At 42.0% G+C, this 12,155-nt stretch overlaps 1 protein-coding gene across 6 annotated transcripts in view; it reads left to right on the top strand.

Moving 5' to 3' along the window:
• The window catches only part of LOC109510713 (unconventional myosin-Ic), a 64,727-nt gene that overhangs the window by 22,372 nt on the left and 30,200 nt on the right, over window positions 1–12,155 (top strand). The window contains exon 1 of one of the 6 annotated variants that reach the window (XM_019861206.1): window positions 4,912–5,142. The exons of 4 other annotated variants lie outside the window; for them this stretch is intronic. In XM_019861206.1, the coding sequence (XP_019716765.1) occupies window positions 5,125–5,142 (18 nt within the window). In that variant the 5' untranslated portion in view covers window positions 4,912–5,124. Of the gene's footprint in view, window positions 1–4,911; window positions 5,143–5,841; window positions 6,141–12,155 lie in introns of those variants that run through there. One more of the 6 variants, XM_019861205.1, reaches the window with a different exon arrangement.

Below are 12,155 nucleotides of genomic sequence, written 5' to 3'. Positions count from 1 at the left end.
AATGCCGGAGTCTCCTCTTGCTGGCTTCTCTCACATATCTCACGTGAGACAGTTTTACATAGGTGAGGGAAATAAAACCCAAATGTTTTAATAATTTCATCTTTGAGTCTATTAATATGATGCAAGAAATTTCATTGTCATACCAACAAACATTTCCAGGAGATGGCACAAATTACGATACCAGAGGTCCCAGGTTAGCCTAGAAAGTTCCAAGACTTGTGAAAATAAAACAGAACAATAAAATGACTGTAAAATAAATTGATAAAGGGAGTGGGAGATTCACATTTTTGGACAGATGGTGACATGGTCGGTGCCACAAAAAAATTTCTGTAGTTTGCCAACTGGACCAAAGAACAGAATAGACATGCACACATATTCAACTTCTCTCAAATGGTGCGTCTTCAGGCTCCTTACCGTTGTCGTCTATGCAAACCCATAAACAAATCTGATCAGTGTTGAAAATGGATGTTGCCTAGACTGCACCTCATTGATCATGATGGTGAAATTTCATGGAGGTTAGTTCCGCACCCCAGTCTAAGTCTGGCATTTTGTTGTGGTGTGATGCTACATTAACCCTTTCATGCCCCACTGGCACCTGATAACATGATAAACTGCCCACTGTAGTAACCGCTGTCCCCGAAAGGGTTAAGAAGCATTCCCAAATCTGACCTTCTTGACCATATGGTCAATGGCAAACGGAAAGTCAATGTTTACATTTTCAAGATTACTGGGAACAAACTTTGCCAGAGGAAGTGAGACAGGAAAGAAGAATTTTTGAGAGAGAGAGAGAGAGAGAGAGAGAGAGAGAGAGAGAGAGAGAGAGAGAGAGAGCGCGCACAGGAGGAGAGAATTCCCACTTGAAATTTTCCCACAGTCAAGGTCACGTGGGATTTTAGGTTTTTCCTCCCTTCGGTCTGAATGTAATATTTGATTCCCTATTTTCTTGTAAAGTTGTGTGAGGGTGCCAAATAGTGAGAAAGAGGGCTTGTTGCACAAAAAGCCGTGACGTCATGTCCGTCTGGGATGCAACGGCTTACCCACTTTCGGTGTGGCGAACTACCAAGGTCTTGTTTGTCTAGTCTTGTATGAGCCTTTTAAAAGGTTGGGTCCCGTTAACTGTGTGAAGAGTAAGGCTGTTTTTCAAAACCGAGCCGCTTTTTTGTCAGCCTGCCAGGTGATATGCAAAAAGCCCATTACTGCAAGGAACCAAGTTCGACAGACTTACACTCTCTAACATGTTGGGCGTATGTGTGTTGACCTTATCCCGAAGTTATGGTTTTACAAGCAGTATTTGTTCTCTTGACCATAAGGTTAAACCTGGTTTGGCTCTCTTGTTAAAAGCTATAAAAATGATGAAATCGATATAATAAAACAATATTCGTATTGTTTCCACGGTGGCTCTCAGTATATCACGCCTCTCAAAGTCAATCATTTATTGCTTCAAAGCTGTTAAAGAGATCAAGCCAAGCACATATGGGAGGAGAAACATGATCGACTTGAATCATCATCTACAGTCAGGATTTATTTTACAATACATCATCTCCACGTGGGCTGTCGATGAGCAATCTTGTCCAGATATCACTACAACGAATTAATGTCATGCTCTATGAATATAGTTCAGTGTAAACTTATGTCAGAGTCAGTGGCGGATGCTGGTCTGTCAAGGAGGGGAAGCTCAATTTTGGCCTACACCCTACATCATAAAATGTGTCAGTTTATTTATACGTGAATTCTACTCTCCGTTCCTTTTCAAGAAAATGAAAAGGATACCTTCACCATAAGATCGATGATTGGCTCATTTCGCTGTCAATCAAAAATATTCAGCCTCAGACAGATCATCCAATCATCATGCAGAAAAGCTGAGCGTCCGGGCCAGCCCATAAACGCCCACTGTCCATAGACTCCCAGAGACACTGAGCGTCCGATGGGCGGGACAAAACTAGCATTTATCCAATGACTCGTCTCGTTTCAATGCATTGGGACAACCTACACTGAACTCTCTCGACGCCCAGCGGTAAAGCTACGGGAATGAATGAGAAGAGAGAGTCGCGTCGTAACCAGTAATAAAATGCTGATTCGGAACAAAAGTTGAGCGTGTTGTAGCGCATATTTAGTCAATGACATGTCCACACAATTGTACGTACACACATATATTTGATCACTTACTTTTTGACATTTTAGGGGAAGCTCAGCTTCCCTTGCAGTCTTAGAGCAATTGCCTCTGGTCAGAGTAAATTCAGGTGCATAGATATCACTAATCTTATTATGCCTATCCATAGCCTGATTTAAGGCTATTAGTATAATTTCACTCAACTACTGCTGTATTATTTTGTCTTCAAGGCTGGCTTCTTTGACTTGGAGAAATATTTTTAATCTGTTGTATATAAAGGGAGATGACTTGTCTCCGCTACTTTCGCTCTTACTTTTTGTAAACTCCTCTTGTCACTCAGAAACTAATGACCCCATTGTGACATTTGCAGTGCACAAGACACGAGTGAATTCCAGAAAGGGGAAAAGCAAGGGTTAAACAGTGTGACAGCTGAGCAAGATATCGGTGGTCACACTCCTCCTCCTTCCAACTCAGAACAAATATGTAATCTCGACTTTAGCCTGTAGAACACGCACACGCACAGACATACACTTTGCTTTCTGTTCACGTGCCGAAAATTGATGCTAACCAGAGGCGGTAGCAAATGCGAATGTTTTGGGTTAACAAGATGTGTGTTGTACAGCTGGGAATCACATATCTCATCTTGTATCTTTGCCCCTTCCCTGCTGTCTGTCCACTGTGTGTACGACTGTGGTGAGAGCAAGCGTGAATCTGGAAAACATTACTCGGATTCCTGCTACGGAGGCTCTGATTATAACTGGGAGTGGGGGACAGAAAGATGGAAAGCCCGAGAGAGAGAGAGAGAGATGTGCAGAGTTCAATCGCTCACTCGGAGGTAATCAAGCCGGGTTCAAAATATGTTTTTCCTGGCTTCTTCTGGTCACAGAAACATTGACATGTCAAGCATGTCAATTTCTGCATCAGCAAAAACCTTTACCTCCTCCTTCAGCTTCACTCAGTCAGTCGACCACAAGAGGGCAGTGTGGAAAGCAAAGTGTAGTTCATTTGAACACTATTTGTTTCTGCTCTTTGATTAAATGTGAATATTCCACCTGCAGTACTCTTCACTTTGGACCATTTGCCTGAAGCAGCATGACTTCTGCTTTTGTGGATGTCCTTTTTTGTTGGAGTTCCATTTTACCTGTAGTTCGTTCCACCAAGCTCAACATCTCTGCATTTTTCCGACCACATAAGGAATCTAAACTAAAGAAAGCTGAGACTTATTGCGCTACTGACACATATGCAACATGAACCGGAACTGTATTGGTTGAATACAGACCTATTCTCTTTGATCCCCATCCTAACGAGGCCTATAACATCTGTCTTTTTTTGTTGCCACTCGACAAAATAGCACTTAAACTCAGAAATTGGATTTTACGGCTGGGGGCAAATCGGGATTTTATTTCAAAGTTCTTATCACCTAGTCCTACTTTGAATGGCTAAATGGTTAAAATAGGCAGTTCCTGGGGATATGATGCAAATCTACAGGTTTCACACCACTCTTGTAAATGATGAAAAATGGCAAAGAGTTCTTATTTTCTCCCCAATAAACCTACTATGCCAGACCAGATAAATCCTGATTCATGAGTCCAAATCGTGTGCGCAAACAATCATGGTGAAAAAAAGGCATGACATTTTGTTTAGGCAGGAGTTGCTACGTATTATCACTAATACAGTGAATGTAGAAGAGGAAATGTAAATATTCACTTAGCAAGTCAAGCCTCGAATATTCTGCTTGCACAGCTAGAATTTTAAGTTAGGGGTTATTGTGCTCCTAGTTAACCAAAAATTAGTCCGGAGCCCTGATAACATACTCAATACAGTATAATGGATGTGTGGTTTTTGTTTCAATAGCTCACGTTTAAAGAAGACTACCCCCCCCCCCCCACACACACACACACACATAATTTAAAGTGGTTCCTGGCAGTTTTAATAACATGCAATGTTACCCCAAGAATCACAGCACAATTGACTCCCTATTTTTGTGTCATGCAACAAGTGTTACTGTTATCCTGCCCTGCATACTGCTGGGCCATTGCAAGTACTGATCTTGTTACCAGACATTATGGGGCAGAGCTCGTAAGCTGCATGTTTAGCAGAGACCTGAGTCTAAAAAAAAAAAAAAAAAGTGTGACGTTACAAACTGGGAAATGTACACTACCTCCCACAAAGACAGAATGAATTGCATTTTCCCTCATGTCGGCAGCACTTCATTATTGAATGACACCTGTCAATTTGTGCGAGGCGCCATGTACAAAGTAGGTGGCACGTCACCATCAAACGCCCCCTCCACCGTGTGTGTGTGTGTGTGTGTGTGTGTGTGTGTGTGTGTGTGTGTGTGTGTGCGTGTTGTTCAAATTACTCTAGTGGAGCCTTGTTTTTCCTCCATGTTCTGAAAAGCACATGCTCATTGGCTGTAAAATGTCAGTTGTTGTTAGTGTTAACAAGCAGATGCATTGAACACTGAGGCCTTTGATGTGTGTGTGTGTGTGTGTGTGTGTGTGCGTGTGCGTGTGCGTGTGTGTGTGTGTGTGCGTGTGTCTAGACAAATGACACTCCCTTTAATGATATTGGGCTAATAATCTTGGCTGTACTTATGTCTTCTTACTAGATGAAAGAGAAATAAGAGAGTAGTAGTTTAAGGGACAGATGGAAAATTTTCCATCTTGGCGTATGATGGCCAAGTTGAGGGAGAGAGGTGAGGTTGACTGGGGTGGGGGACGATTCAGCAAACTGAGGGAAAGGGAGTGGAGTGGCGTTATATGTCACCCAACACAGTGACGATTTCCTCTGGGGGGAGGGAGGGAAAGGAAAATGGGTGAATAAGCGAGACGGAGCGTGAGCGGTGTGTATCTGAAGCAGTAAGAGGAGAAGCTATGGCAGCTGGTTCTCAGGACGAAGGGGAGCACTTCTAAAAACAAACTGCGCCGAAGAGCGGCCGTGACGCCTTGCTGAAACTTACAGCTGGACTGCTAGATCGGTGGAGCCCAGAGCTTCGCTCCAGAGCAGGCACAATGAAGTACAGACCTTTGGTAAGGTTTCTGTTGAGCAAAAGAGGTGATCCGGGCTTTCAAAGGGGGCAGTTTGTGAATTTTTGTGACATGGATATCCATGTATGGAATTGGCTTTTCAAACTGCTGAAGGTAAGTTGTATATGCAAATAGATGTTGGTCAGACTTAATAAATGAAGTTCATTGTGTGGCGAAAGGAAGTGGAAGTGTCTTTATTAGCGAGGCTCACGTTCAGTTGTGTTGTACAGTAATTATGTGTACCGCCCCTCGGCCGCATGCTCTTGAACGTGGATGTCAGGTGAGAGGGAGAGAGAGGTTAAAAAGACATGTTGTTTATCCTCTGGTGATGCAGCGTTCCTCACAGCAACATCTCTTCATCTTGAGTAGTCTGCAGTCCATCTCGTTCTTCCTCTCTGTAACTGCAACTGCGTTGACCATGTTGCTGTTGTGTTTGCATTTGTTCTCGTGATGAGAACGCATCTTTTCATCACCGAGCGTTTGTGTCGCGCAGCCCGCAGGGCGAGGCAATCGCATTGGTGGCGTTGTGTGGCCAGGCAACATTCTTTCGCACTGAGAGTGGAAGCGAGCCTGTTATTGAAAAAAAAAAGTGTGCTGAGGTGTCAATGCGGCGAGAGCCCCTGTGACTTTAAGCGTCGTCTCCTGTTCATTTATGCTGACATTCCTTCTCAGCTGCAACTCTCATGCTTCTGCAAGGATCAGTTTTCCCAAGACCTCTCTGCTTTTCAAGCAGAGGATGGATCTCCATGCAATATGTCAGGATCGTACAATGCACTGAGAGATTCCTGACACAGTTGTCATTACTTCCTGTTGGCCGTGTGACTTGATCTCAATAGTTAGTTTATGTCTGCTAGTCTTGATGCTATCTGCTTCCACAACTCGCTCCTAACCCAGTTTTGCCTCTGCCTGGAAAACGGCAAGCTGGCTTTGGAATGGCTTGTCAACTAGCTGGCATATGAAAAATTCCAAGCTGAATTTCCATGGAGTACCGTTGGGGAAGGGTAAGTTAATACTTTCTCAATTCTTAATGCCTCTTATTGAATCATTGGAAATTCAAACCATGGGTGAAGATCTGTTCAAGACTAAAACAAGAAAGTGCCAAGTCCCCACACATGTGCACGTTTTTAATGTTTGCAGCCAGAGAAGGATTTTCCCCCTTTCCTTAGTCCAGATTTTTTGTGATATTAATTTGTCACGCTTCAATGTTTCTGATCATCAATTTTATTACCTCACAAAAATGAATGCACACTACATGTGAATTCATCTATTAAGTTAAACAAAAGCCAAGTCTGTCGTGATTAACTGTGAATAACCAGAGTTTTGGGAGTGAGAAGTTCAATTTCATTGGCCACACCCAGGCCTGATTACTGCTAGATTTGTGGAATCAAGAAATAACTTGCGTAATACCTGTCAGGCAACTTGAAGTTGCCTGCAAGGTCTTTTTGAAAATCTAAAAAATGTAAGCGGAATAAATACTGTTTATGCAAAAAATAAATCACGGAGGACATAAATATTTTATCACGGTATTGTACCTATTGGAGGCTTTTATGTCAACAGTACATTGAATGTCAAACTTGGAGCTGACATAATGCAGCCAAATAAGGACTTACTTCATTGCAGGTTATGTGGTGAAGTCATTTTTTTTTTTTGCTGTAAGATGGAGAATATTCTGTGCTTGGCACGTTGTCACCAGTATTGGCCCACAAATTGCTCCTTGAGCGGCTCGCCTGCACCACCTGTATGACTGCTTTCCACAGTCTACTCAACTGCATTTTTGACACACAAATAACCACAGGAGAAACAAGGTGCTGTACATAACTAAAAATAAAACATAAAACACTAAAAAAATCATAGTAATAACGATCATAATAATAATAAGAAATGAAGTATTTCTTTGCAACAAATGTACAACTTTAACAAAGAAGCCAGTCATCCACATCCAAACATCCCTGCAGCACCTCTGTGTGTCTTTACACCAAACTGTCCTTACGTCTGTATTGGAAATAAACCCATCTCAGCCTCGGATGTTGCCATGGTGATCTTGGTTACACTGTCAATAAGTGTAGACCAGGGGTTGTGAAACTGGGTGCGTGAAATTGGAGAATCAGTGGGTATTTCACACAATATAGTGGAAACTCTGTGCTGTCACTGTGCAAAGGAGTCGTCAAAATCATCTCCGGGTAGCTGCATGGATTTTCAAAAAAAATGCTTGCCGAGAGGAAAAAGCTGAAATGGAATCCTGCATTCCTGAATTCCTGATCAGAACCCACAGTCACTTGGTCGGCATGATAGAAATGCCACTCCTATACCGTCCACATTTATTTGAATTTGTTGTGACGATTGCTCGAGAGTTTTGATGGCAAAGATGGCGGAAAGAGTGGAATTTTTCAATGCTATGCCATTCGTAGACGGCATAGCATTGAAGCATATCTGTCTTTTTAGCATATACTGTAATACTTAATCTTTGGGCGGCATGGCTCAGTGTTAGAGCGCTCATTTCCCAACCCAGAGGTTGGCAGTTCGGTCGCCGGACATTTCCCAAACCCAGAAGTTGTTGGTTCGATCGCCAGCCATTGCGACTCTGTCAAAGTGTCCTTGAGCAAGATATTGAACCCCCGGTGATGTTGCGTCATCAGTAGGTGAATGAGGTAACCGTGTCAAGAGCATTGAGTACCTGAGGTAGAAAAACGCTATGCAAGTTAAAGTCGAGGGTCAGACATGGCTAACATTGGCGATAGCACGTCACAGACAGGGAACTGTTACAGGGTAAATAATAAGATAAAATCTAGACATGCTCATCAAAAAACTGGGAAAAATAAAGCTGAAACCCTGCCACCTTTTGATATTAGAAATGGTAAAAGGCACGGACCAAAAGTAAATTCCCAGACATGCCAGAGCTCATTCAATTAACAAAAAATGATTTAAGATGACCGTGATTCTTATTCACTAGTCTTTAGCGAACAGCTGGTCATCAATAAGGATCACGGATGTGTGATGGGAGGGAGGCATGCACGACAGTTGTATAGGGTGACCATGCAATATCCTGCAAATATTTGTGTGATCTGAGCCATTAAATAACTGTCAACAGTCTAGACCACCCCTCCCCCCCAAAATAACAAAACAAAAAACAAAAAAGTTTCCACTCTAAGATGCCAAGTGTACTGCAGAGTCCTAAACTTAAGAATGAAGGTCTCTACCTCTCTGGGTCTTCGAACGTGTCTCAAGCTACTTTGTGTGCTGCACAGGATTTGGAAAGTATGACAACATGTAGGAACCAGGAAGGTACGGTACATACTTGGTGTGTTTCTGAGATTTTTTGTTTGTGTGTCTTGTGTAAATGGGTGGAGGTATGGTGTGCTCACCGTACTGCATTTTGGTCAGGAAAGCCAAAGCCTGAAAGAGGCATTGGAAACTATGAAGTAATGGGGAGGCAGAGAGAGATGGGGTGATATTGACGTGAGCGTGTTTGAATGACAGAAAACGTCAAGAGCGGTAAGAGAATAGAGGCAAGGCATGAAAGTGTCCTGATTTATTAATTTTTTTCTTCCTAATAAGTCATGACCTCATCATAGCAATATATTGCCATTGTTTCACCTTTCCTCGCAAGGTGTGGGTCAAATAATCTATGATGAGCTGGTCACGAGAGACTTTTTTTTAAGCACCAAAATGTGCAAACATCAGCAGCTCTGTGCAAGCAAAGTGCAGGTTGATGTGTTGGGCGGACATTGTGTTCTGCAGAACTGACCTTCAAGTTATGTGTTGTGTTTATTTCATTTTATTTTTTATTTGATGTTAACTGTTTTGTAAAGCGCTTTGTTACAGCTGCAGCTGTTGTGAAAGCGCACGTAAAATATGGATGTATTGTATTGTGAGTCTCATACTACTTCTTTTCTTTTTCGATGTGCACACCTCCTGCATTCATTTCGTTGCTAAGACACTCATATCGTATGAACCGTCACGTATTGGAACGCTGAGTGACAAATGTATACATATTTGTGCAATTGCGTGCAGGTCAAAATGGGTTGGCTAAATGTCATGTAGTGCTTTGATAACAGTGTCAGATGTGTGTAAACAAGAGAGGGAGACGTATCCGCGTACAAGTTTTTTGCTCGCGGTGGAAATACAAACTTGTTTTCACTGCACCCCAAAAAATGAAGCTCCTTTGCAAAGTCAGCAAACAAAACATAGCTGGAGCACTCATTTGAGTCCATATCAAAATCTGAACAAGTAGTAAATAGCTGATTGTGCAAAATGCGGCCACTTCCACAGTTACACTGAGGCAGGGTGGCTGTATGGAGACCAAGGATGGATAAACTGACGATCGCACGGAACACAGATGTTTTATCCATACGCACTGAAGGGCCCAAACATGAATCTGTACTCCCTATTGCCCCACTGCCATGGGAGAGTTGCAAGATGGTCATTTATTGATCCTCAACACAGAAATTCAAGAATTAAAAAAATGTAAAAGTAATTGGAATGAGTCTGTAGTTACCGTATTGGCCCGAATATAAGATGGCCCTGATTATAAGACGACCCCCTCTTTTTAAAGACTCAAGTTTGAAAAAAAGACTTTTTGAACACCAAATTATTTTTTATACAGAAAAGAATTACAGTACATCTGAAACAAATGATTATAACAATATATTTGAGAGAAAAAGCATGTTATTTTGCCTCATTCAAATCTTAATATCTGAACATTTAAATATGTAAACTAAAGTGCAATCACATTTGTAAATGAATGGCTTCTGGTTTTTGAAATGTAAATTACATCGTAACTTCTCCTCAGCTGCCGGTGAACCTGACCGATCTTCGACCCACTTTTCTCCAGATTGTCACTATGTTTCTCCATTTTCTATTATCTCTTCTATTATTTTCATCTATTTTCTTTCTTACCGCTATTTTTTATTTTTCTCCTTCGTGCTACCGCTATTTTTATTTTTATTCTTCTTGACAGGGGTTCGCTTTGGCCTGGGGAGTCAAGTTCAGCATTCGCTTCAATGATATCTGGCGCCATCTAGCGTCGTGAATGGGTATAACGTCTAGACCCCGAATATAAGATGACCCCCATTTTTTCAGTCTTATTTCAATGCAAAAAACACCGTCTTATATTCGGGCCAATACGCTATATATGGTGTGTGGAGAACCATGTGCACTTTTAGTAAAAGAAGAAATGTTTGCTTCCAGCTGCAACAACAGTTGGGATTGGCCCTCGCATCCTGCACACAGACGACATGTGGCCACAATTATTGGGACACATCAAGTAATCAATCACTCACGTAGGTTAGCCCATTAAATGCATTATGCTTCTCATGACAACATTGTAGGAAATTATTTTTATGGCACATTGAGTCTGTTTTTACCTGGCAAATACTGTTCCCGAAAGTGAATATCGCTAAACGGATTGATTGTTACATTTGAACAATTGCTCAAAATAAATTTTCGACTATTTATCCTGCTCAGGGTCACGGGGAAGCTTGAGCTTATCCCAGCTGACTGGGCGAAAGATTGATTGCAAGTCAGTCATATTTCTTATCGCTGTAATTTTTTTTCACACTGTATGCCCTACTGTTACATCACTCTCTCTCTCTCTCTCTCTCTCTCTCTCTCTCTCTCGCGCTCTTTCTCTCTCTGTCTCACACACGCACACACACAGCTGCAGAAACTTTGAAAAACAATAGGTCGGCAGAGCGCAAGGGATCCCATGGAGAGACAAACAAGCAGTTAGTGCACATGTGAACTAAGCCTGTAACATGACTTGCATTTATGCAACACTCTGAAGATTAGAGTTTGCAGTGACACTTTGACAGTATAGTCAGTGTTTGATAGACCTCCTCAGACCATGCGCAGACACGAATAATCCAGGATAAGCTTTTGAAAAATTGTCAGACACATCCTTTACCCAAGATGCAGTGTATTGAAAGGACAGTCATTCATGATAACAATAATTCTCAACTCAACTGTATTTATAGAGCACTTTCAAACAGCCATCGCTGCATACAAAGTGCTGTACATGGAGCAATTAACATATACAACTAACAGTAAAGCAAATCGGTAACAAAGACGGTAGAAAGCACCGAACAGCAAAAACCAAGAACAAATCTAAGTCATGCTGAGTCAAATGCCAAAGAATACAAATGAGTTTTGAGGCGGTTTTGAAGATGGGCAGCGAGGAGGCTTGCCGAATGTTCAGTGGGAGGTCGTTCCAGAGAGAGGGACCAGCAACAGAAAAGGCTCAATCCCCTCTGAGCCTCAGTTTAGTTCTTGGTACTTCTAATAATGTCTGGTCCTTACTACAGGTAAGTTAGTGGTGTCCTGATGGCTCCCACCACGCGATGAAGCACCACGGGGCACCAATGTTCTCTTTTGAAACGCACTACCGACTTGTGTGAAAAATGCTTAAAAAAAAACTAAAACTACATTTTAAATTAATGAAAGTAACTAAAATTAACTATTATTATTATAACGAAAATGTCCTTTGTTTTCATCTTCGTCAATTAATAATAATAATAATAATAATACATTTTATTTATAAGCGCCTTTCAAAATACCCAAGGACACTTTACAATCAAAAGAGCAATAAAACCACAGATAAAATTATAAATAATAAAAGCGATGAGTTTAAACTGTATATGCAATTTTAAATAGGTGGGTTTTGAGATGAGTTTTGAATATAGGAAGAGAGTCAATATTCCGGATGTCAGGTGGGAGTGAGTTCTAGAGTTTGGGGGCAGAGCGGCTGAAAGCTCTGCACCCCATCGTGCTGAGACGGGCAGGGGGTACACAGAGGTGGAGGGAGGCTGAGGACCTAAGGGAACGAGAGGGAACGGAAATTTGAAGAAGGTCCGACAGATGGGGGGGCAAGGTTATGGATGGCTTTGTATATGAAGAGGAGTATTTTGAAGTTGATCCTCAGTTTGACAGGGAGCCAGTGCAGCTGTTGGAGGATGGGGGTGATGTGATGGAAGGAGGGGGGTCCAGTAATGATACGGGCCGAAGGATTCCGGACCCATTGA

Source organism: Hippocampus comes, unplaced genomic scaffold (genome assembly GCF_001891065.2).
Source record: "Hippocampus comes isolate QL1 unplaced genomic scaffold, H_comes_QL1_v1.1 scaffold122, whole genome shotgun sequence".
Classification (NCBI taxonomy): Eukaryota; Metazoa; Chordata; class Actinopteri; order Syngnathiformes; family Syngnathidae; genus Hippocampus; species Hippocampus comes.
The sequence above is the reverse complement of the archived record's forward strand: the minus strand, read 5'-3'. Positions and strand labels throughout refer to the sequence as shown.